We start from the raw sequence: 27,271 nt of genomic DNA on the forward strand, positions 1-27,271 counted from the left end.
ATAACTTTCATTTATAGACACAGTAAGTACCAATGATGTAAAATATATACACTTTACTATTAGGAGCAGGGATACCATCGTCCTAGGGGCGGAAATGGACCTGAAGTCCCCCAGAGGTAGGACGACTGCCAAGAAGACATTCCATGGACAGAAGTGGATCAATGATTCTTCTGGAGCAGGATGTGGATGTGAATGTGGATGTTTTACTGTTCGTACATTTTGTGACAATGTACTATGCGTGTCTACTACTGTACACCCTCCAGTAGAATAGGTACCGTTGCATACGTAGAGGGAACACGGTTCCAGAGTGTTATTTGTTTTGTCAAAAATGTTTTTTATCTCTGGTTTTACATGTCGGGCTTCAGTTACCTTTGACCTTGTCCAAATCTCAAATTTGAACAAGGTCAATTTAGACACACATTCTACGGCAACAATTTTAGTTCAAGGATTTGGTACTGTTCCATGTTGGGAATGATGACATTAAAAAACGTAATCCGCACAGCTGGTCCAATTGTACATTTTTGTTTGTTGTTTTGTTTTTGAAAGTTGTGAACTCCAGAAGAACTGTTTTTGTCCATGAAAATCGCCGTGTAGGAGTGCTTGCTTTTGCCATGCACTGTCATACACTGCCATACACTGCTAAACACTGCCAACACAGAAACACATCAACAAACAGTCCAACATCAGTATACGGGCGTAGTATAATATCTAGACACCAGAACAAAACAAAAGCCTATCAACATTACCAGATCACATCTCACAGACTTTTAGTTCAATGTATGTACCAAACAACCCAGTAATATCTGTAGATGAGACAAGACATTAAATGAAAAGCTCCCACTAACAGTCTAGAATATCATAGTGAGCAAGTAAACTACCAAGTGCATGTTTGGAAACGGTATCTGCAGCCAATCATATTCCTTCACCACTTGACCATGGTTGGAGCATTTGTGATGGTCAGCTTATCCTTTTTCTGGTGTTCTGATGTCGAGAGATTCAACTCCCCTTGGATTAGTTGAATTGACATAGAGTAAATGCAATAAAGTATGCCAGCAGAGAGATCTATGTCAATGCAGATGAACTGATTTATTGTGCACAGAGACATGTCTTTTTGTATGGCAGGTGATTGTTGCCCGAACAGCTTTAGCTTGTAGATGACTCCAATTTTGACATGATGTAACAAATGATATGAAAGAAAGTGAAGAGAAGAGTTAATTGTAAGCTTCTGAATGTATCAAAAGTGATTAAGAGTTATGTGACAGACCATTTGAACAGCTACAACAAGAGCTTCGACACAGTTATCGGTCGTGAAGCATAGTTTTTTAATACTTTGGATAATGTTATTTCATCAAATATTTAGGAATGTGAAGCTTTTATTAACCATAACATTGAAATTTATTATTTTTTTCTATACTGTGTTAAACATGTGACACCAAATGACTTGTTTGTTTCACAGATCAGTACAAATTTAGTCCTGTGCTATGTATAAGTAGTAAAACTACAATGGCGGCTATCTTGGCGGCAATTTTGAATTCTGGATAATATGAAATAATTCCATATAACGTGCTGTCACTCTAGAAGTAAACAGGAAACAAAAACAACTGATTCTAGATACAAGAATAATGTAAACTTTCAATAAATAAATCACCAAAAAACACATTAACATGAAAAGTCGGAGAATCACAAACATCCCCTGTCTCAAAGAATATGCTGTATATTATACAAGTCGAATAAGCATTATATTACCACGACATGACCATGCAAAAGTACAAATTTGATTGACACATTCGGTGGTAATTTTTATGTAAATTTAACTGCCGAGAAGGCAACAATTCGAGATGGCGGGCAAAATGGCGGCCATTTTGATTATTTTTAAAAGCAAAAATATGTAAAGAAAACGTTATACATGCTTTACCAATAAACAAAAGTCAAAATGAAAGTGATCAGATTGATAGTAGTAAAACTAACCATGATTAACTTTGAGATGTTGTCGGGCAGCAAACCAAATGTCATTATAAGGCTCACAGACCCCCATCACATAAAATGGCCTATGATACCACAATCTGAGAGTATTACAGGCCTTTTCATGAGCCCAAGACATCATACTAACTGAAAACAATGTCAAACCAAATCAGTACTTGGGAGGCTACGACATCAGATTTTTCACCTGCCACCTCCTGGACTATTGTAGTCAACCTAGTCTTGTGTCAAAATGCAGTTAGTGTGGTTGACGTTTAACACTGAATGTTCTGACATTGTATAGTCTGGTTCATAATTATTGAGAATTTTTCTTCTTACTTTGAGCTATCCTAACACCTCAACTGATTCACAGATACTTAAAACTAAGTAATGGTATAAGGGAGGTAACTCATCTTGGCCTACTGAGTATAGTACAATTAGAGTCACCTCCCCTGAATTTGTAGCAGACGTCATTTTCCTCAGCACTGTCAACAATGTCTGCTGAAGATAAAAGAAGGTTGATTTTTGAGTTGTGTAATCAAGGAATTGATGATGTAAATACATTGGCAGAGAGAACAGGAACTCCTCTTTCTACTGTGTATAGGATTAGGAAGAATTATAGAGAGGGAAAGGATTTTCGGCACCAGAAAGGAGCATGGAGACCCAGAAAATTGGACTTCTGAGATCGCGTCCGGCTGGGAATTTTAGCGTCTAAAAAGCAAAGGGCAAGCATCTCCAACATCAGGTATGAAATGATAGAAAGGGGATCAACAGTTGTATCAGAATCTACAGTTAGAAGAAATTTGATTGATCTTGGATGGGAGAAAAAGACTGGAATTCCTTCTCCTCTCATGAAACAAGAACATAAAGACAGGCGTGTTGAGTGGTGTTTGGCACATGAAAACTTTGACTGGGAAAATGTGATTTTTACTGATGAAAGCTCAATATGGGTATATCCCAATAATGTGAAAATATGGACAAAGTCTGCGTCAGCACCGTTGTATCCACGACCTAAATACAGCCCAAAGTTTCATGTATGGGGAGGGATATCCTTATTAGGAACGACCCCGCTGTGTGTGTTTGAGGGAAATCTGACAAGTCAACGCTACACTAACATATTAGATAATTTTCTCCTTCCAAGTGCACGTGTGTTTTATGGAAATGACTGGATTTTGCAGCAAGATAATGAACCTAAACACACCGCAAAACATGCCAAGCAGTGGTTTCAGGAGAAAAATGTGACTGCATTACCATTTCCTGCATATAGTCCTGACTTAAATCCCATTGAGAACATTTGGGGGATGATGAAGGAATGTGTGAAGCAAAAGGGGTTGACAAAAATTGAAGACATGAAGAGAGAAGTGGTCCGATACTGGGACAGCATAACTCACGAGACACTAACCTCTCTGATAGGAAGTATGCCTACCCGTCTTAGACTGTGCCGTGAAGCTCAAGGAGACTTGATAAAATATTAAATTTTTACCTACACAACAGGAAAAGGTCAGTTCACTTTTACAATACATTCAATTTTATCTGATTTGTTCTCGTTTAATGATATGAAATGCTTTAGCTATTCTCAATAATTTTGAACCATACTGTATATCAGTGACAAATATGTGAAAAGTGTGGCACTTGAAAGTGTCGGAAATGTCCAACAAATGCAAACACTTATCAGATGTGTGAGTTCTTTCAGAGCATTATATGGACACGTTTAAACTTCTGAACGTGTCTCATGTAATTTTGGGCGACAACTCCAAATTTCAATCATCTCCGCGGCGATCTCTCTCCCCCCCCCCCCCCCCCCCCCTCTTTCTCTGTCTCTCTCTCTCTCTCTCGCTCTCGCTCTTTCTCAACTCCAAATTTCAACCATTTGCGCGCCCGTCTCTCTCTCTCCCTTTCTCTCTCTCTCTCTCTGCATGTTTCTGTCTGTCTGCTCACAGGTATATTTTTGCGTGAATAAGGATATCATATAGCCCATAATTCATGTGTCTGTCACATGCTATACAAAGCCTATGTGAGTGATCAATTTGTTAACGTGATTTACCTTTACTTCTGATTATTGATCTTTAGGAATCTTTATGCAGTTACCGCACAGCACATGTCGATATGAATGCTGAAGGAAAAAGGACAATTCTTTTTTCTGTCTTTCAAAGGGAGGGTAAGTGGTACTGCCCCGGGAGTAGATGAAGAAACTTTGATTTTTTTCTGAATCGGCAAGAATTAGATATATTACAATTTCGATATATGTATATATAGGTCCTTATATAGCTTCAAGGTAAAAGTATTTAATGTTAAATGTTAGTGTTAATAGACGCGTACGTCTCTCAGGAAGGGGTTCCTTTATTCATCGGACAAACCTTTCAAAATCGCACACAAACACAATAAATACAAGACGACACTTCTCCATAGACGTTATTTTATATACAAACAAGTATCCATGGGAAGTGCATCTAGACAACAGGGCTGCATAGAGTTCGTGTCTCACTAGTACCGAGCGGATTTTGTGATGGTCAGGATACTTGGGTGGACATAAAACGTCACCGATTTGGTGGCGCGTTATGACTTAGTGTCATCACAAATGGCTAGTCCGTGCTTGGTTCCACGGTTGGTGACTAAAGTTAAAACCACTTCGTCTTCACAGTTTATTTCGTCACGTGATGTGTATTCGTATGACTCTACTTTGCGCAGAATATAGCCACAGGTATCAATCAGACCCTTGTTTCTCGAGGAACATGAAGGTAACATTGCCGTAAGGAGGAGTAGCATCCGAGACTTAACTATACAGTCAGTTGATTCAATTCCATCCGGTCCATTGGTGTTAGATTCGGTTCATTCGTAAGGACATTTCTGATGAAAGCATCTCGCTGAAAATCTGGAGCATCCATCATATCGGCCATATGAAGATTATCTCTCCACGACAACCTGTTGTCTGGGGTCCATTGAGACATCGCCATTGGTGCACTGCCGGGCTGTCCATTTGATTGAAGCATGGGAGGTTGGTGAGGAGATGGGAGGTTAGGTGGGGGCTGGTGGAGAGGTGGGAGGTTTAGTTGAGGGTGGTTCTGAGGTGGGAGGTCAAAAGGAGGCTGACTCGCTGGTTGGGAATCCTTTGGCTGAGGGTACATTGGCAGCTGGTTCATGGGATCAATGCTCATAGCTTGAGAGTTTATTTGTACATAGTTAATGTGTTGTGGGTTTACGGGATTTTGGTTAACATTTTGTAAGTTCATTTGGTGATAGTTTATAGAATTGGAATTTAGGGTTTTTGGATATGAGTTCATTGGAGACTGATGGCTAGGTAGAAAGTTCATGTGTGGTGGGTTCATAGATTGTGAATTAAAGGTTTGTTGGTTTCCAGATTGAGAGTTCAGGAAATCTTGGTTTATTCGAAATGACGTCATTGGTGAATTCATGTTAGGGAGTAAATTCATATGTGGCGGATTCATTGATTGAGAATTAATGGTTTGTTGGTTCGCCAATTGTAAACTTAGAGAATTCTGGTTCATTGGAAATGAGTTCATTGGTAAATTGTTGTGAGACTGTGAATTGATATTCACTTTGTTAACCAATTTTGAGTTGGGCTGTTGGTTCCCTGATTGTGAGTTCATGGCATTTTGGCTTATTGGATATGCTGGTATTGGGACTTGGTTTTTAGGTAGTAAATTTACATGTGGTGGATTCATAGACTGTGAATTAATGAGTTGTTGGTTCCCTGATTGTGGGCTGGTGGGATTTTGATTCATTGGAAATGAGATCATTGGTAGGTTGTTGTTAGGCAGTAAATTTATATGTGGTGGATTCATAGCTTGTGAATTTATGGGTTGCTGGTTCCCAGATTGTACGTTCAAAGAATTATGCTGTAATGAAAATGAGTGCACTGTTGATTGGTCTTTAAGTGGTGAGTTCATATCGGGTTGATTCAAAGATATTGATGTCATCTGTGGTTGATTAAATGGTTGCAAATTATTAGATGGTTGATTATGCTGATACACATTCACTGATTCTTTTCCACTGAGTTGTGAATTAATTGGTGGGAAGTCAACAGGATGTGAATTCGTTTGTGGCTGATTAAACGGTTGTGAATTACTGGATGGTTGATCAGTCTGATATAGGTTCGGTGGTGATTTGTAACTAAGTTTAGAATTCATTGGTGAAAAGTCAATATGTCTTGAGTTCGTTTGTTCTTGATTCACAGGTTGTGACTTTTGACTAAATGGCTCTGAATTACTTGATGGTTGCTTACTCTGATAAACATTTATTGGTTCTTTGCCACTGACTCGTGAACTCACTGGTGGAAGGTTAACAGGTTGTGAGTTCGTTTGTTGTTGATTTACTGATAGTGTGTTTATCTGTGGCTGATTAAAGTTTTGTGAATTACTTGATGATTGCTTAATCTGATAAGCATTCACTGATTTTTTGTCGCTGCGTTGTGAATTCATTGGCGGAAGGTCAACAGGTTGTGATTTTGTTTGTGGTTGATTGAACGGTTGTGAATTACTGGATGGTTGATGAACCTGATATACGTTCGTTGGTGATGTGTGACTAAGTTGGGAATGTGTTGGTGAAATGTCAATAGGTTGTGGGTTCGTTTGTTGTTGATTCACAGTTGTCATTATCTGTGCTTGATTAAATGGTTGTGAATTACTAGGTGGTTGCTTACTCTGAGTCAGTTGTGAATTCATTGGTGGGAGGTCAACAGGTTGGGAGTTCGTTTGTGGTTGATTGAATGGTTGTGAATTACCTGATTGTAGATTAATCTTATATACGTTCAATGACGTTTTGTCATTAGGTAGTGAATTCAATGGGAATGGGTCCATAGTTTGCGAGTTCGTTGGTTGTTGACTCATAGGCAGTGTGCTCATCTGTGGTTGGTTGAACTGTTGGTTGGTTGGTTGGTTAATTTGATATACATTTGCTGGACTTTTGTTAATGATCATTTCTGGTTGTTTAACATATTGTGCAGTGATGAGTTTTTGGTTTGTGGATTGGGGGTTTGCATGTAGCTGTATAGGAGCTTGGCTTTTCGTAGACGATTGTGACTGCTTTTCTGAATACGAGTTCACGGGTGCTCGGTTCATAGATTGTGAAATTATTACTTGTTGCTTCGAAAAATACGGAGACACGCGTAGAGGTTCCGACTTTGAATCTCCTAGTGTAGTCCTAGAAACTGGCTTATGGAATGCAGTATGCACTGGATCACCTAGAGGATTTTGATTACGAGTCTGATAACTTTGCTGATCAGAAGGTTGGGGCATTGGTCTGACATTAAGTGTATTTTCTACTTTAGGCAACGGATTCGAGTCATGTGTGGTTGATGCATGCCCACTGGTCTGGGCTATGAATTCAGAAAGAGCATTCACCATTTTCATTGAGTTTCTTGCTTCTGCTGAAATATGGCTATGTGAACTGCCTGCGCCTGTATCAGTGCGAGGTACATTTCTACCAGCTATTTTCATTGTAGGGCCTGTTGCAATTGTATGCCATGTATCGTGTGCACTATTACTAGCGTGTTGATTATATGAGTTGTAGGCCCCTGATGCTACTTGACCTCCTTGATACCCCTGTCTTGCACCTCCTCCAGTTCCTTGAATGCCTTGATTCACTTGAATTGCGCCACCTCCTTGGTCGCTTTGACTCCCTCCACCGTGACTTGTCTGACTGTTATGGCCCTTGTAGACTCCTTGACTTGCCACACTTCCATGACCACTAACACGTGGTACAACTACGTTTGGGGCAGTTCCGTCTGAAAAACATCAAAGTGGAGGTGAAATACAGATACGTTTAGTTCACAGACAACTTACTACATCGTTAATCTCACTGGTGACTTTCATTACTATTGTGTTATTACTAGGATTGTACACCTCAGCCAATACATCATCAGAATATCCATTACAATATAGGAGAGCTCGTGTCATCTCAGCCATTTATTCCGGTGAACTGACCTCCGGTAGGGTGCGTATTTATAGGAATTTGAGTGAACATTGAATACTTAGATCCACATTACCTCAGTTCATCTAGCTGTCAAATTTGTATCTGTGAGGATGTGCTGGCAATGTAAGTGTTTGGGTCACTGCGCCTTATAGGCAGCATGACTGTAGCCCCCAGGCGAGTAGAAAAGGGATTGAAAATTACAATAGTGTCCTGTGACCGGGGATAATAATGTATGTAGCACCACGAGCAGGCAATGTGCCTGGATATGGGCTCCATATAAACGAACCATTACAAATGACCATAGATTTTGTTTGATAAAGTAGTGGCCATCACCGCTAGAACTTTTAACAACATTTGATCTCAAAGCACATAAAGCACATAAGTTTCCTATTTTCAAAAAATTAGTAACTTTCGGTTCAAATTATTATAAACAAAACCAATGTCAATGTTACATCACCGATTGGGCGAATAGGAACGATCATGGCAACGGCGGTTAACAAACAGTGATTCCGATATGTGCAATCCTTTTGATAGATCCAACTATTTTCTCTGGAATTAGCCGCAAGGTGTGATTAAGTAAATGTTATTGCCTTTGTACAGAAATTATCATATTTAGCGAGTTTATTTTGATTTTGTTAGATAAACCTTCCAACAGCCCTAGTTGACAGAGGTAGAGGACGAGAAAGGGCGTGGCCAAACTCATGGTTGTTCTAAGTGACAAGACACGAAGTATGTTTGAAAACACGAGTTCACAGGCAGAATCTGAACACATATACATTGAAAGAAAACGACTCAATACCTAAATAATACAGATCACGAAACAATATCACAATATTTGTAACTGTACCCACTCTTGATGAAAGCGGAAGCACGTACACGGCATGGCATACACATAGAGGTAAAATATACACAAGTTGGGAAACGACCATTGATACATTATTCTAAATTGATTCAAATTCCCGTAAGATCCATACCATACACCACAATTAACCTTTCAATCATCTCCAGTTATTTACTGTTAGTTGTGTTCAATAGCAGTTGTCATTTGTTGCTTGTGTTGTAGTATGTTTCCCCTCAGTATAGCCGCCGGTGCCTATGTCTATATTTTTTTCAAATCCAAAGTCAATGATTTTCGCGGTCGATTTTTTTCCAAGAATGTTCTGTCACGGGGAGATATTGTAAAATGTTAGTGTGTCGTAACAATACCATTATATCGTTCTGTGTATATCGTCACAAGAAGGATATTTTTGATGATAGAAGATGTAATGAATGAAATCTTTTTCCTTTCGCAGAAACGAACGAAACCGGAGCTAGTGTTGGAGTGTAACGTAAATTGATTTCATAAACATTTAGTGACTACTTAAAAAAATATCATCTGTGTGAATGCTTTTCACTCAAAATAAGTATGTAGTTTAGATATAAAAACAGTTAAACAGCACTTTTGGTCACGAAGCTGAGCAAAATTTAAATAATTCTGTTACCTCAAAAAGCAGGGCTTTCATTGTTTAGTTCTACGTACTGTACTGCGTGTAATTTTTCATATCGGATTGTTTGACTTGTGTACATATTTATGAAAAAGATCATGTCATGCTACAGTATTCCAAACACGAAGCACCAGTGCATGAAGTAATATAAAATTATCATAGCAGAATAATTTTGTTGAAGTGATGTTGCGAATATAGAATATCAAAACTACAAGTGACAGATAATTAATTGTTGAGCAGGAGATGCAACCTGTGTTAGTCTGAGGCATCAAGGTAGTCATGTTAGGTGGGACCAGGGACAAATATTTATAGTCACATCGGCAATATTGAAGCAATACCGTGACAAGAACAAGTAATAACGAGAAGTAATTATAGAAGGAATGAATATAAGAAACTAAATCCCTGTCGACGAAGAACAGTAAAACCACTAGTAAACATCAGTGTTATCCATTTAAGACTAGTACAAAATCTAAAACAGTTTAACTATAGAGGACAATACAACATAAAAATGGGCTATAGATTGCCAACAACTGAAGGTAGATCACCATACTAGGGACCACGGGGACTTACAGTACCTTTTCTACCAGCATGGACGCTAATTGGATTTACATCATCCCCTCAGCCATTAGTAATTTAGACACATCTAGCTAAAAAAATAAAAATACACATATGCTACGATTAAAAGCAGTGGAAAGTTTTAATTTACTGTGAATGATTTGGGGCTTACGTACTCTCTCAGGACAATAACTTTACAGTACTTTAACTAAGTTTTTACTAATTCAAACTTCCGATAGTAAAATATTTATCTATTTACAAATCCGTTAGCAAATCTAATTCTTTCAAGAATGAAATAATCAATTGAGGACTATTATGGGTAAAAAGATCCGTCAAAGTTAAAATACTTATCCCTTGTGATGTTACAGAATATGAGGCCTGTTTACTTTCACCAGGAACCAAGAAGGTTGACCAAGAAGACTCGAAATGACAACCAGCTTACATTCCTTCTGAGATGCCGGGATAAGAAACTAGTCCCTAAAGGCCTGCAATTGAAAACCTCCCTCCGACGGTCAACACCAGCTATTGCTAAGATCCTGCATGAAGCCAGCAGCAAGATACTGAAACACCAGATAAGCAACCTGAGGCAAGACAGGAGTCACACAGCTAGTAGACAAGACCCTGAAAGACCCCATACCTTACAAACCTCTATAGAAAGATCCTACTGCCAAACTAGAGATACAGTCAAAGAAAACTCTGAAGACCCTCCATACCAACAGAGAAATCAGTGATTCCATATTCAACCACCTCCATCCCAACAACTCCCAACAGCCATTTGCCCGTGTCACCGTCAAAATACATAAGAACCCTGTAAAGACTAGAATCCTTGTGTGCTCTAGAGGATCCGTCTACTACAACACGGCCCAACATCTATCCCGCATCCTAGCCCCACTGGGTAAATCTGGCAGCTCCTTTGTGAAAGAATTGGCATCCCTGGTACAGCAACTGAGAAACACCAGTGACACAAAAAAAGTTAGTCAGCTACGACGTGGTAGACCTATTTACCAATATACCCATCAATATACCCATTCACATCCTATCTACTAGACTGGAAACATCTATACCAGACCTAGGCACCAAACTCACAACCCAAAGCATCGTCGACCTCGTAAGTAAATGCTTCGAGACTTCATATTTCAACTGGAATGGCCAATTCTACCAACAGATCCATGGATTGCCAATTGGATCCCTTCTATCACCACTACTGACAGAAATATACATATGCCTTTGAGGAAACTGCCTTGAAAATTGCACCATTCACACCAAAGTATTGCTTCCGCAAAATAGATGATGTCCTAGCCCTCCTGGACGACAACCAAGATCCAGAGGCCCTGCTGCAACACTTGAATTCCCAACACCCAAAAATTTAGTTCACAATGGAAGAAGAGACACACCACCAGCTTCCCTTCCTGGACATTCTTCTCCACCGACCCCAACAATCCATACCCACCAGTGTTTACCGTAAACCAACACATACGGATCAGTATATTCATCACCAGTCCAAGCATTACCTCCCAGATCAAGAAAAGCATAGTAGCTACCCTGGCACGTAGAGCAAAAGCGGTCTGCAGTCCAGACAGCGAATTTAAGCACCTGAAATCAACCTTCCAAGACCTTAACGAGTACCCACCCCATCTAATCAGCAACACCATCACCAAAACCCTGAAAGAAACTCCTAAGTGAGCTAAACCAGAACCTTCCCCCATCAGAATTAACATACCATACCATGGCCAGATAAGTCATCGCATCAGCCGTCTCATGAAGACAACAACAGGAATAGGCGTGACCTTCCGTAGCGATACCAACCTGAAAACACTACTATCAGCTAATGGACGCAGGCCAACAACACCTAAATGCAACAATCCAGCAGGTTGCATCTACCAGATCCAATGTAGCTGTAAACAGACATATATTGGAGAAACTGGTCGACCACTGGCTGTCAGGTTAAAAGAACACAAAACATCAGTTCAAACTTTGGATCAGAAGTCTGCTGTAAGTGAACACATCATGCACAACCCCAATCACAAGATTGTTTGGGACAACGCCAGGACATTAGTTAGGAACGCCAATGACTTCAAAAGACGGAAGCTCCTAGAAGTCATTGCAATCAAGCGGAACAAGCCCTCAATCAACAGAAACGGTGGTGTTTACCTACCCAATGCAGGGAACCACCTTATCCTCAGTGACTAACCTTTATCCAAACATCTTTACCCGTAACTCGTTAATCTAATCAATGCAAGCCTGCACGCCAATCAATCGAAGCCTGTACATCAATTAATAGAAACCTGTATATCTTGTTACCCATTGTCATCTGTCTACTGTTATGTGTATATATACTACATCCGTTTAGTTTTACCCTCACTTCACCTGACGAAGAGACTAGGAACTGTCTCGAAACGTTGTGACCTTGTATAATAAAGAAGTTGAACCATAAAGCATTTTTAGTTTGGTGTACCCTCGATGGTTTTTTTTATGTTCAAACACCGAGGGTGCATCAACCCATTGTCCCCACGTGACCAGTGAACAACATATCATATGATGGACGGCACTGAATGACATCAGTTGAATGTGAATTATGGTTACAGGGTTGCTCTGTGGGTTCGGAGTGTGGCGACTGAGTTACTTTCAATAAAACATTATTTATCCATGCTTTATGCCCCATGTAGTAAACATGGAATGGGCACGATGCGTTTGGGAGCAGAATTGCTTTCTGGGAAATGATCTTTTCGGGTATATAAGGTTGTACTTGTTATTGTTTAATTCCAGCCCATTTGAAAAAACGTAAACACAAATTAACCCCATATAACACAAGGAACCTATTAGACTTTTGTCAGTCCTACTCCAGGCACCACAAGAAGGTTATTACAAAGCATGTCCACAAGTCACGATCGTAGAATATCATTGCCTTTTGTACTCTCACGTGACGCATTTCACCAATGTAGATACGCCAGGAGCGATGTTTGACGAGAACACAGTTTGAAGCCACGTGAAGGACAGACCCAATGCTGCGTTACTGTGGCCATTAGCTTAGCTTCATGCATAACGCAATCGGTCAGGTATTGTCTGTATTATTGTTCTTGTATTTATCAACATATTATTATCTGGATAAATAAATTGTAAATCTAAACTAAAAAATACAAAAATCTGTAGTCTGAGTGCTATGGTCGTATGATGTTAGCAAGTCCGGTCATTGTCAAGGTTTTGGCATATAATAAAATCACAAGAATGAATACCCGAGCACAATGTCGTAACCTCCGCCAAGTACTATAACCTCCTCGATCCTCCGCCTCATTGAATATATATCAGACGTTGAATTGGACGCGAAAGTGTTCCGTTCCATCCTTGATAGAGGACCAATAGATCAAAAATTGTGGAATTGAAATCCTACTCTTGAAGTAAGAAATCACAACGGCATATGCACAATGTGGCCTATGCACAAGACTGACCTTGTGTTGGTCATGGAAATGTGGTACAACCCTGTTTAAGATATCAGTGATGTGAAGTCGACCAGTTCGATTTTTGTCTGATCGTCACAAGGTCAAGATTACAATCCTGCGAGAGGTTCTCATCGCCACCAGCGATCCCAGGCAAATGATACTTGCTTCAAAACATTCTGTTGTGCATATGCAGTGTTTCCGCGGTGAGAAACACGATCTTGGTCATTTGTCATGGGCAAAGAATTCAAACTGTCGACTAGTGAAATCTTCGTGCCCTCCAACTCCAGTGACGGCGAGTTTGACACTAAGCTTCTCGTGTTCCGTTGCTGAGTTGCTTCGAGAAAGTCGAACATCTGGTGGGTCCTTTGCCTCTGCTGCCGATTTGGTATCGGTCTGTTTGACAAACGACAATGTGGAAGTCACTTGGCATTCCGAGAGGGGCTGCATCCTGCCTCGGAATTCTCACTCGCGCTTGGCTTGAACGTCGATGTCTTCAAATGTCATGACTACCAACATCTCTTCCAACAGCCATTAACACCATACCAATAATCAAAGAATATCTAGACCTATTGTGGGTTCACATGAATTAATTATATGACGGAGTAATATTCTTAATCAGATTCTATCATTACTCAGATAATGATTATTGTACACTTCCACGATGACCGACATGAAAGCTAGTTTGTAGGTATGCATGTATTCGATACACATTGCTTGTATATGTAACATGTATCTTGAAGTGTAAAAAATACCAGCATTCCGTACCCATAACTGGCCGACTTCGCGCAGTTGCCAATTGAGGAGGTCTTTTATTTGCTTATGTATGGAAATATGTTTTTATTATCGAGCTGAAAGAACAGTTGAAGATCACATGCAACCAAAAAATCAAACATAATTAAAACACAGTTATCACTTATTCGTGATATATAAAATCAAAAAAGGTCACTCAATCAACTTAACCATGGTATGAATATAAGTGGCTCTATGGGGGTCAATGTGTCGTTTTTCTGTGAGTACATATACACATGGTTCTACTAGGTACACACACTGGCACGCACAGACACACATGTTTATAGATATATGAAACACGTACGGTCACAGGTGCATTTCGATGGATGATATACTGTTCCGGGGGCACATTTCCTTTTCACCAACGTGCCATGGACCTTCTCAAAATAAAGGTTTGGCGTTTGTAGGTTCGGTGACAGGTTTGGACAGATTTGACCTGAAACATGACATGTAATACTCATGGTCATGGTAATAACAGTTGGTGGACATGCTGAGGCAACTGTTTATCCCAGTCATATATCCGTTCAAGTCGTGTGGTTATGATGTATGGAAAGGATAACTGAACAATTCTCCACATCTGTTCGTGAAAAACATAAAAGTCAGTCGATCTCAATGTGTTGTCTCGCTCTGACAACAGTCGCTAGGAAGTATTAGAAAAAACAGGAAGACCCGATGGCAGGATACGAGAAAACACCCTACTTTATTAGTTATGAGGCATGTGTTCTGTACTGCTTGTTTTCTCACTTATTTGGAGTCAGTGTGATAATCTCCATGTATGGGTGATAACGAAGAATTGTATTTCACTCATGTAGCAATTTGGGAATGTCCTCGATGTGTCGTTCTTGTCATACAGGTGTTTGGCTCTCAAAACGGAAACCATACTGACATACTGTTTGTGTTGCCCATGTACAACATATGTTCACGAAACAAGTGTTTCTCTTTGTGACAGATTCGTATAATCCGTTTACCTGAAGCAAAAAGCCAGAGAAGATACTTTTTATGAGCTAATTATTTATCAAAGTAATAGTTTTCTTCTCATGTCAGGCACGCATTAATGCAATTAATCGCTGACATGTCAAATACATTTCACGTGACAGTGTTAACAATAGGCTGGTGACATTGATGAATTCATGACGAATATATTTTGTAAAGAGTATCCATCAGATTGTGAGATGCAGATTTCCCTTTGTGTTGAGGCGCTGCTTCCTGATATGTGAAGTGTCAATTAGTATCATGTCATATTTCAAAGAGGTTATATGTGCTGGACATATGATTCAAGTTTGAACTGAACTACGCCCTAACTGCTAGACACTGGGACACATAATGTTGATAGACCTATATAGTACTTCAAACCCGAGAGAGAAACCCCCCAAAAAAAACATTGGGTGCCAGGGTCCAAGGGCAGCCCTCAACGACCGGGTCTTGAAGCCAGTGGGGTAGGGGTCAGGGGGCAGAAATAAGTCGTTATATTGATATGACTGATGACGTTCCCTATGATGCATTTACATGTCACAGAAGATGTAACTACGTTACAGGTTAATCCTTAAATAATACCCTTCTTTATCTTCCTCAACCCTTCCGTGAAAGGTTGCAACACATGAATATGACAATTAGTATTAAGTCTCACAAATCAACTAATTAGGGACCAATTCCTTAACAAATACGTGTTTATATTCTTATAAATTCTTCTCAAGCATATTCTTATAAATAAGAGATTAACCTCGATATTGGAGATGATTCATTGTAGCACGACTTGGGCTACATTCCGATATATTTCGCTGACAAATGCCTATATTAAATAATCACATATTTGTGCCTAAACATTTAATATGTTTCTTGTATGTATTTCATACTATCAAAAGTTACATTATTACATATGTATTTTGTTTTGCTGGATTCAGCTATGTGCTAAGTTTTGTTGTGTAAGAGAGCCTTGATATACACCGTATACGCCGTGTAAATGCATGTGTGAGTGTGTGTGATTGTATGGTATGGTTGTACAATGCGCACAAAATCATACATATACTTATGTGAGGAGGAAGAGGTGTAAATAGTTTGAACGACTTGATAGGTCCCGACATTCGAGGGACACACACAATCTAACACACATATACGTCAAGATACGACATATACGACAAACAATAGTTCCGTCATTGCCTTGTGATTAAGAGCCCCTTTAAGCTCGGTGAAGTAAGATTTCTTATGGGTATTGAAAGGCGTTGGTACTATAATGCATTTGGACGAAAGCGTGCGGAACAGTATAAATCGACGGTAGCATTACATGACATATGACGGTGATAACCGGTTGTAGAACAAACATTTTGTTGCCCTGCTCATACATTATGTGACTTGTTACAAGTTTTCGTTTATGTTACTTATCTTCACTGGTCCTCACCCCACGGATAACTTAACCAATGGATAAAGAGTGCTTGGTGTGTCTGGTATTATAAAGCAGAATGTGCATAGAATAAAAAAGCCACGTCGCTGTATAGTTCTGTGTCTACAAATGGACAAACTTAGTGATAGGTGTTTGCCATGTTGTTGTCCTTGTATAAGACAATGTCAGACATCTACTCATATGACTTTTAACATAACTTGCATTAAAACATTTCAGGGGAATGTGACCATAAAAAAACGATTCATGTCATTCAGCAACTGTCCCTGCTTACGAAAGGGAACCAGAGGTACTCACCAGCAGCAACAGTGAACAGAAACACTGACAGGCATGTTCCTATAAGACCTGACTGCGTCATTGCTCTTCGCATCTGTTAGAACATGTTGGAAATAAATAATTAAATTCATTCATAGTGACCTTTGTTACATCTCTCTGATGTAACAACACCCTCGATGTTTTTTTTTTCTCCATTGTTCCACATTTTTCTGTGGACAGGAGCAATCAGTTTGAGTTTCAAGATATTTTGGGGCGTTTGCTTCTTGGTTTGGACACAGTCAGAGCTGTTCTAGCTATGCAGTGTCTAGCTGCTAAGGTTCGAGTCTGATACAGACAAACCAAGTTGTGTTTGTTATGATCAGCTGCACCCGAATTTGCTGAGTCGGTCCAACCAGCGCAAACCACTTGCCTCTGAAGACATGATTAGTCAAAATCTGTTGTAAACCTGGTCCTCACACTGTAAAGAACATGTATGTTCCTTTAATCTAATGGTGTTCTGACGCAAATCCCCGAGTTCGTCTATACCTTTTAAGACTTGTTTCCGATAGTTTCATTGCTACGTGGATTTAAGTCACCAAATTGAACGAGAACACGCGATGACATACAAATGTTCACTATATATTGAAAGTAATGTGTTACAGAAAACCTTTGCTAAAGGAATCGAGTGTGTCGGCATATATGATATTAATTCATGCTGTTAATTCTCATGCCCTGAATAGGGCAATTGTAGTTCATATTTAATTTACAACCTTTTCAATCTCACTTAAATGTTTGGCAATGTTTGTCAGTTTGTGTAACTGCTACACGAATTTGTGATTGTCATTTATGCAAACGGATGTATTTTGGGGAGTTCTTAGACAAAGAACGTTTCTTCAGCGGCATATGGCCCGACATAAAGATAATTACAAAAAGCAAGTCAGAGAACATAACATCAGTCAGAGTTCTCGACATATCCCTTTCTAGACTGCCAAAAAACCTTAGACTGAGGAAACTGAGAAAGACAAGGAAGTGTCGTCTCCTGTCACCCTGTAAACTCAGAAATGTTTTCTATGCGTAAAAATAACCTGTCACAAGGTCCTATATATGAATACGTCATCACCAGTTTTCTTTGTGTAAGTAGGCAGGATATATTGTTCATGTCACAATGCCCATTAAAGAAATACGTGATCGCTATTTTTTTTTGTCTAAAATATGCATACACTTGCCCACATGTGTTCCTCATGTTTTCTTGTGCAAATATGCAAACATTGCTATACATCCTTCCACAATGTGTTACAAATTAGCACATGTCCATTTTTTCTCCTTGTATGAATGCGCAGTTACATGAAAATGCTTTCTGAATATGTCATTTATGTAAGGGCGCGAGAGCGTTTTCTCCTCGTGTGAATGTAGTCCTTTATTTGATTGAAGGATCGTTATTCTCTCTCCTTGTATTAATGTACCAAAGTCTTTCATAGTTGCGTTATTCCGTTTTCTCTTTGTTTGAGTGTGCCAATGCCCTTATATATTAGCGGAATATTTTTTTCTTCTTGTGTGAATGGGCATGCCGATATGTCCTGTCACAATGTCTCATTAATGTGTAAATGATCACCGTTTTCAAAGCAGGTACCGTGACTCATGATTGATAAGTGGCATTCGTCAAGCGTGCACATGATCAGGAAGAGAGGGTTAAACTGTCACGCCTGTGATGATCCAGAACATAGGATTGCAATCGGCTCCCATTGTGACTCTAGCATGTGACAGTGATGCATGGGCAAATACATCAAAGATCCTTTGTTGTTTCATCTGATTGCGATGAGGAACCAATGGCTCTCTTTTGAATGCTTGTGAAAAGGTCCGACAAGAAACAGACAACACAAGTACTGACAGGTCTCCTTAATAACAAATATCTTTCGCCGATGTAATTGAATTTAACGAAGCAACTACGCCAAAACAAAATTCTATTATGGTCCCAATCATTATTGTATGTACCAGGAAAAGCAGTTATATTAAGACAACATAGCGGTTACTGTCGTTACGTGACAGTTTCAGTCTCCACTTTTTGATCTTGACAAAACATGAAAACCTTTTGTTACATTTGGGACAGATGAATAAACCAGAACTACTTACTTATATTGTGTGAGTCTTATATGTAATATTCTCAGCCGCCGTTGCACTTGCGCCAAGCTAATCCAACGTACAAAACTGGCTGTTTACAATTTCACAGGTTCCGTCGCCTCTATGTTTAGAGATCACTTGTTGTATGACAAGTCGAGGACTTAACATAACTGCACATTGTCATGGACGACATTTTTATATCACTTATATTTTTTAGTATTTGTGTAAATAGTTAAAAAGTAATGGAAAGTACATCTTCTACCATTCTATCATTCTGAATCATCCGGAGGGAGTTCGAGTCGCATAGGCAACACATGTTCCTAGATAATGCTGGAAAATATTCTTAATCATTTACAATTGGGATTAACAGAAAGTAAACATGAGTGAACGTGCGAGAAATCGAATGATGTAAAGGAATGTTTTGATAATAGGGAGTGTAAAGTGGCGTTTAAATGATGGTATTGTTAATAACTTAACCCCTCGAAATCATATACTTGATCACAAATATGCTTTGAGATGAATGAAACAAATTCTATCACTCTTACCACTCTGTGATGCTGATGCTCCCCTCACCAACACGTCCAAGAACTACCGAATGTTCTCGCCTGTCCCTGCCTTTATGGCTTCGGGGGGTAACCTCTGCAGGCTGACGTCACGCCCCGACTTGTCAATCTTATTGTTTGTAACGTTTTATGGCATGTACACAGAAGGATCTTATCTTATGGAAGGTTCTTTTTCACATAGTTGACACTTTATGGAAGTATGTGCATGTTAGGAAATAATTTATTGGCTTTGATTTCCAGTGCATGATATTGAAATGGGCGGACGTCAATCTGTGTTGTTAAATCCTAACGATGACATCGTGTTATTGTTACATTCGTTTCTGATCATGAATTTCAAAAGGATATTTGAAAAGTTTCATGCATTGTCACAACTCACTCAACGAAAGTCATTTTGCATAAAACTTGCTAGATGTTATACGTCGATGTCATCGACATATTCTGTGCCGATTGACGGACGTCAGCGCTGTTTCAAGCTGCAATGCTTTTGTTCTATATTTTCAGAGGCTACAATATGCAAACCAAGAGTGAATGATAATTTACTTTTAATTTTATACTAGAAGTATTGTACCAATATATGCAAGTTATCGCGGGTCCGGTGAAAGCTCTTTATGATTAACAAATCTATCTCGATAGCTGGCCCAGGGCAATAATACTTTATGGTCTGTAAGAAACTATGGTGTCCTTCCAGGTTTCGAGCTGATTTCCACGGGGAAAGACATGATGAATCCTCCCTTGCGTTTGTTGAAACACAACTAAAACACTTATCTGATGTTTGGTTTTTTTATTATTTTGATGGATGTGTGGCATCACGTGACGACAGCGAATATTATCAGCTTCAGTTTGCCAATTCATTAAATAATAGGTATTGCAATAGACTCGTGGGAGAGCTGGATTGTTGCTGTTGTCCCTGCTGCTGTTGACGACTTCTTGGATCTGAAACATAATGTAAAACCAACAGTATATTCATTGCATCTATAATTAAACACTGAGGCACATTCAGTGCTAGTCATCATTCAATACACAAAAGGTGAGTAACATTAAAGTATTCAAATATATAGGGAAACGTTGAAAGATCAAAAGGTGACGACCATCAGAAACCTACCTGTATCTCAACAGTTCCTATAAGTGCTGCCTGCAGCTGCCGTGTCATGTGATATCAAAGATGTGAATAGTTAACATCAGGTGAGGTGAAATGAGACATGATGGTGCATTAAAACACTGTATGACACCGTGTGATTGTGTGTAAATGTGACTGTGTGTGTGGTGGTGGTATTCACTATTTAAAGACAGCTAGTACATTCCAGGTCGCAACTAAATATCATTATCCAACTGCCTAACTCGTATCAATCCTAGTTTTGTCCCGTTAATGTTTTGTCAAAGATTTTAGTAGGACGCTGTTGCAGAACGCACCAACGACCCTGTGCAGTTTTATTCATTGAGGAGATAAATGATATTTACTCACAATCAAGGGTTATGCCACTAACGTCATGTATTTAGGCATGGTTAGACTCTTACACTGATTGTGCACCTGGTAACAGAGTGACTTCTTGCAGATTCCTATATTTCAAAGTAAGTGTGTCATGTGTAGTCTACCATACAATGTCATACGTTCGAACCGCTGGATTTTCGCTAAACAACGGAAATAACAAACTCAATGAACACCCAACCAGTTACTTTGTCTTCTTTCACGAAATAACTTGCATCACCACCAGGATGGTTTCCTTATACACGGTCGTTATAATCCGCTTATGTTATTAGTTGTACTTTCATTCAAGATTGTGAGATTATTGTGAGATTATTGTGAGATTATTTTCAGCACTGTTAGGAGGTCATGGTAACGCTTGTTATCAGTCACATACTGTTGTCAATGTTAATCTGCAGCTCATGGTAATGCTTGTTATCAGTCACATACTGTTGTCAATGTTAATCTGCAGCTCATGGTAATGCTTGTTATCAGTCACATACTGTTGTCAATGTTAATCTGCAGCTCGTGGTAATGCTTGTTATCAGTCACATACTGTTGTCAATGTTAATCTGCAGCTCATGGTAATGCTTGTTATCAGTCACATACTGTTGTCAATGTTAATCTGCAGCTCGTGGTAATGCTTGTTATCAGTCACATACTGTTGTCAATGTTAATCTGCAGCTTGTCACAACATGCTCTGTATATCACAACCTGGCTACGGCGTGTGCGAAATATGCATCATGTAGGAAAGTGCACGTAAACTCTCCAAATCATCGTCACTGATTGTTATGTTTGTTTGTTGCTTAATACCGTCATTATCACTAGTCTAGCTGTCTGGACCTAATACCGTCATTATCACTAGTCTAGCTGTCTGGACCAGACAATGCAGTGATCAACAGCATGAGGATCGATTGACCTAACTGGATACGGTGACGTGTGTCAGCCACGTCAGCAAGCCTGAACACCCGACCAAAGGGGATGGGTTCTAGAGGTCTACAAGTTCTAACCATGATCTTCATCAGTTGTAGTCATTACAGCAAGATTAAGGTGTATCGATTTACGCCCGTTACGTCAATGTGTGTTAAATGTGAAGCGGTTATCCATAAAAAATGGTATGTTTCATTAATCGGTACCAGATACACAATAAGAATCCATTTGTACGGACAGCATTTGAAGGCAAACTTTGAACACTACTTTTTCGGAAGGAAAAACAATGATTTTATGACGGAGGAATGCCCCCTTTTTGGAGGATGGTACATATGTAAAATGCACTTACAGTCACAGACTGTGTTGTTGAAACGAGACACATATCCGGGGTAACACTGACAGCTGAAGCTGCCCGGCTGATTGACACAGCGTCCTTGGTTACAAATGGTCCCGTATGCAATCTTGCACTCGTCAAAATCTGTAAAGGTTTATCACAGTGTCAGTATTTCAAATCGGTCATCTATGAATGCTTAATCCTAGTAAATTAAACTGTGTCATTTGACAGCTGACTCATATCTGAATGCCTTGGTTCTGATGAGTGTATATAACTGGTTTTGTTTAAAGGGAATTACATCACATCTATACACTGCCATATGTCGCTCAGAAGTCGATAGGTACAGGGCATTAATACAACTCATAACAAATCTCACCTTCACAAATATTTGCATCCAGGATGGAGTATGTGTATCCAGGGTTACACAGACACACCGGATTAACGAGAAATGGGGGTCCCAGACACACGCCGTTCTGGCAACCCACTACTGTACATAGTGCTGAAATATACAGACAGTGGTAGTGATTGTTGATTAAGCATATGGAGACAGATACAGCTGTACGTATACATACCTTGGCCATGGATATACTGAACTATTCCAGACAAGCCAAAAGTATACAGCACATAAGCTACAGGTTTCATAGCTGCTTCCACAAAGTTAACGATACGTGTGTCTTATAAAGGAATGTTTCCGGATACGTCTAATGGACAACATCCAGCTATATACCTGACAAATTATTTCTTATTGCCATTGTTGGAATTCATCGAATGACCGACATGTGACCACGCATGACCTCTCATATGTGAATAACGTCCTATTGTTTGTGTGCGTGTACACTATCACATCTCGATCGCACAAAATGATATATGGGCATGTACAAAATGGAATGTGTGAAAAGGAAGAAAGGAAATACAAAAGTTGGTCATACAAAAAGACAAAAACACGTATTGAAGATGTAAGTAGCATGGCTCACACATATATGCACATGTATGTATTTTATTGCTTTGAAATTGATGGAAGTCTAACCAAAAAGTGGAAGTGTAAAATAAACTAAATAAAACCATGGCATTTCTCATGGTTTGTATTGAGAAACTGTGTATCCGAGTGATTTTCCAGATAAAGAAGCAAAACAACTTTAAATATTTCCATATATTAAGTTAAGAGCATCCACCCCAAGTAAAACTGACAGCATCTCATCATCATCCAACGATTCTAGTTTTACATAAGCATCAACTTAAACTTATCAATTTGAAAGTCTTCTACATCAGTAGAGTGGTGCTACAATGGTCATCTGCCAGCATGTGTGAAACTCGACTTGATACATTTGAATACTTGAATACACAATGACTGTATATATAGTTAACTATATTTATGTGTGAACGTAAGAGTTTGAATTGCTCAGATACACATAAATTCTCTTACATATAATGTTATAGGGATATTTATCAAATAATGTTCACATTTTCAATCAAGGGATTCGTCAAAGAATTAAATATCCATTCAATTTATGTTTTATTTTCAAGAGTGAATCACCTTTTTTACTCTCCAACGAGAAATGGCGCTTACTATCTACCGCCTTTTTTCATTGCTTATCTCCTTCAAAATGTAACAATATTTAAAGGTACGTGTAGCAAATATATGTCGGTGACCACTGACATGCCCGGGCATGAAGGAATATCTAACAGTCATTTGTTCTTTAGCCGTTTGCCCCGTCCGATGAGTCAAGGTACTTTTGACCCTCCGGCTCAAGAGAATGTCCTTTGTCCATGATACTTGTTGGCCTACGCACAGTAGAAAAAAATGCCATATCTTGAGCATAAATAAGCCATACTGCCGGGTCGGGTACAATAGCTACAAACCATGCCTACTATCATCAGTGCCACTCTCGCTGCAGCCATCGTCGCTGTGTCCGTACACCACATCAACGCTCAAGGTATAGTCATATGTAACATTGTATTTTTCAAACTTTGAGTTGGATATACACATGAATTAACACACACACGCACGCACACACACACACATACACACGCGCGCGCGCGTACACACACACACACACACACACACACACACACACACACAAACGCCCTCCAGTCAATGATTAAATCGATATGTTGGAATATTCTTAAACTGCACTTCCATTGTACTAAGGAGTATTTATTTATTCAAATATAGGTTTTGTGTTGTATCTCCTACTGTCGTTTTAGCCGCCCTCTGCACTGTGAGTGGGTGTGTGAATGGCGTGTGCCTTCAGCCACCATTAGTACCAGTACCAACATGTCAGTGTGAGGAAGGATTTGAGAAGACATTCCAAGATCTCAACGTTTGTGTCGGTAAGCAATTCATGACAATGTAACAAGTAGTGAAATTCATGACATAACATGACACATGAAATATCTGGAAGCGGTCATCATGTATGTCTTAGCGTCTGTACTTCTGTAAATGTGACCCAATCATTGATATTTCCATTGCACTCTAGATCGATCAGTTATGTTCTATTGCACGCCCATATCTCTCACAAATAGTGTCAGACTTATGAAAATATGTAAGTGGGATGAAATGACAAATTATTTTATCTTAACTCATACATAAATGTCGTTTTCTAAGTGACTGAGCCAATCAATGTATCGCGCTTACAAGCGAGTAACATTTCCCATGTTCCCCACTGGAAATGCTGAGGTTTGAGAATTCGCTAGTTAATTTGTGTTAGCATTGTTTATGTTGTTTCTTAACTCCTGTACTCCTTATTATGATCCAGTACTCGTGATTCAAATAGTTCAAAATGAACAATGAGATCGACAGTAAGATAAATATGTTTTTCACCGATCCCTCCAGGCCCATATGTTATTGTACCCTCTATGTTTGTTTATGCTCCTTCGGGTCTATGGAGGGTCCATAAAAAAATGCCCCCTTGTGCTCTGAGAACAACTTATAATATTGCTTCCTGTTTGATCTGCATTCTAGACGTTGGTGAGTCATAAATGAGACAACTTTATGGATGACAACTTCGTGTTTATTGCATACAGCTTCGTTTCTGTGTAGATTCTTATAGCGTTTAAAAACGGTTTTAGTCTGAAAACGGTATAACAGTCTACATCAGTGTAACGTACCTCTATGCAATACACAAGAAGCTGTCATCTTGTTGTGTTACAGTTGCACTCTCCGATTTCAAGTATCACGGTATCAGTACTGAGTATTGTAGTGTAAGAGTACATAACTTTATGAGAACATGCGCTCAAAACTAGAAAATAATCACGCTCGAATATCTGGAACAGATTCAACTGGGTGTTAAATGAGTGAGTGAGTTAATACCTAACGTCACATCGGCAATGTTTCGGCCATATTGTAACGAAGGATGTGAAAAGAAAATTAGTGATGAGTTAGTGACACTGTCAGTGATTGAACTTCTGAGACATAAACACGGTTTGATCGTTAACGAATTGAAAAGCAGGTGTTGGATTGTAATGAGATTTTTCTTTTCTTTTCGTGACATGAAAGTTGAATAAAACGCACATGCCCCAAAGTATACGAGGAACAGAAAAATGAAGACAGCACAATTTGGAGCTGAAATATATGCTAAACATGAACCTTGTCGGATGTCTCAAGGTTTGGCACAGAGGCAGTATGATATATCTTCATGTCATTCTATGGGAATAGGCATTTTGTCACATATATTGGTATGTTCTCATAAATACCTACAGAGTATTTTTACTTGACTTTACATCGAGTTTAGCTTTTAATATAATCACATCCATGCTTGTATTCAGATCGAGATGAGTGCAGAATAGCTACGGGGACCATCTGTGGCCCTGGAAGGTGTATCAATACACCTGGCCTCTTCATGTGCGAGTGTACACCGCCTTTTGTTCCTGTCTACAATGCCACGTGGTGTGCTCGTAAGTAGAACTGAATACATATTTTCGGGAAGATGGACATCACACAAATGGATCAACACAATATAAGTGGCACTGTATTGAAGCCAGAGACCACAATAGACAAGTGCGATATCCGCTGTATGCATATGAGGGTAGTACTGTACATAATATCGAATTTGAAGCCACCGGCATGGTTGATTAAATTTTGTTCCCAGTACTCACTGTCTGGAAACGTCGGAAGTTTTTCCAAACATATTTCCCTAACATTGTCACAAGAACACAATGTCCACGCTTGTGTGTGTCCCAGGTGTACATTACCTCACGATCATATTGTCTTGTATCACAGTCAACATATTCAGAAGTACAGTATTAACTTCAACGTAAAATGGTCACGTTACTCCACATTTCAAAAATGATTTGGTGAGAAGCGATTCAGTAATTGCATTTCCAGAATCAGGAATCCTATCGTACATTGCATCACTTGTTCTTGTTCCAGCTCCACCTCCGCCTCCACAGAAGAGCCAGGACACCTACCAGAACTTGGTACGATACGCCGTAATAGATGAGGTTCTCAAAAAGTAATGTTTAAAACAAGTACAGCATATTAAAGGGGAACTGATACGGAGCAATTTCCGTGGACTGGTGGTTTCTTTTGTTATTGTTTTTCTCCAGCGAGTGCCCGGATGATACCCCAGAATTCGTGACTGGTTCGTGATCTCTGCTGCGCCTCTCATATGCGCAACTGATATGTGTAGACTGATCAACAAAGATGTAGTCATTTTACTTCGTTATTATGAAAACAAATCAAACACCTTGAAGTTTACTCATCTGCCTGTGATATAAAAAAACATGTTAGGACTGAAAAATAATGAAATCAGTGTCGGTCTTTATATTTTGTCTTATAAACGTAACTAGTTCCTTGTGACATTTGTATTAATCTGAAAGTTAATGACAAAAACCCACACGGTCTCCTTATACTTACATTGAATTTCTAATGATTTTAATATCTAGATATTGTATAGATTGCCAACGTGAATCATATTTCACACACACCCTATTCGCGACCTAGTGCATGTTTTCTGTCATACAGATTCTGCTGAATGCTACAAGAAATAAATTAAAACAAAATGCAAATATTAAATTTAAAACAGGCGAAAGTTATAACAACAATGTCAGGCTATTACCT

The 27,271-nt window shown here is 39.2% G+C and overlaps 1 protein-coding gene and 2 long non-coding RNA genes across 3 annotated transcripts; 1 reads left to right on the plus strand and 2 right to left on the minus strand.

The window, feature by feature from the left end:
* Positions 1-4,358: 4,358 nt before the first annotated feature.
* LOC137256343 (uncharacterized) lies at positions 4,359-19,541 on the minus strand. Its single transcript, XR_010954560.1, has 4 exons — positions 19,469-19,541; positions 16,848-16,920; positions 14,460-14,591; positions 4,359-7,702 (listed from the first exon to the last, which is right to left on the minus strand). It is a non-coding gene; the product is annotated as an uncharacterized lncRNA (long non-coding RNA).
* A 780-nt stretch (positions 19,542-20,321) lies between these two features.
* On the minus strand, positions 20,322-22,854 carry LOC137256131 (fibulin-1-like). Its single transcript, XM_067793835.1, has 4 exons — positions 22,785-22,854; positions 22,589-22,711; positions 22,228-22,356; positions 20,322-20,419 (listed from the first exon to the last, which is right to left on the minus strand). Exons 1-4 carry the CDS (start codon positions 22,852-22,854, stop codon positions 20,322-20,324), a joined length of 420 nt encoding a protein of 139 aa, XP_067649936.1.
* Positions 20,363-26,724, plus strand: LOC137256132 (uncharacterized). Its single transcript, XR_010954549.1, has 4 exons — positions 20,363-20,513; positions 24,418-24,543; positions 25,978-26,106; positions 26,582-26,724. It is a non-coding gene; the product is annotated as an uncharacterized lncRNA (long non-coding RNA).
* Positions 26,725-27,271: the final 547 nt, after the last annotated feature.

Source organism: Haliotis asinina, chromosome 11, assembly GCF_037392515.1.
Source record: "Haliotis asinina isolate JCU_RB_2024 chromosome 11, JCU_Hal_asi_v2, whole genome shotgun sequence".
In the NCBI taxonomy this organism is placed as follows: Eukaryota; Metazoa; Mollusca; class Gastropoda; order Lepetellida; family Haliotidae; genus Haliotis; species Haliotis asinina.

Excerpts from the sequence above, each read along its gene's own strand:
- LOC137256131 (XM_067793835.1), bottom strand. The coding sequence starts at position 22,854 with ATGAAACCTGTAGCTTATGTGCTGTATACTTTTGGCTTGTCTGGAATA. Across the intron at positions 22,357-22,588 it reads GGATGCAAATATTTGTGAAG|ATTTTGACGAGTGCAAGATT; the intron begins GTGAGATTTGTT and ends AAACCTTTACAG. Across the intron at positions 20,420-22,227 it reads CAACAACACAGTCTGTGACT|ATCCAAGAAGTCGTCAACAG; the intron begins GTAAGTGCATTT and ends ATTATGTTTCAG.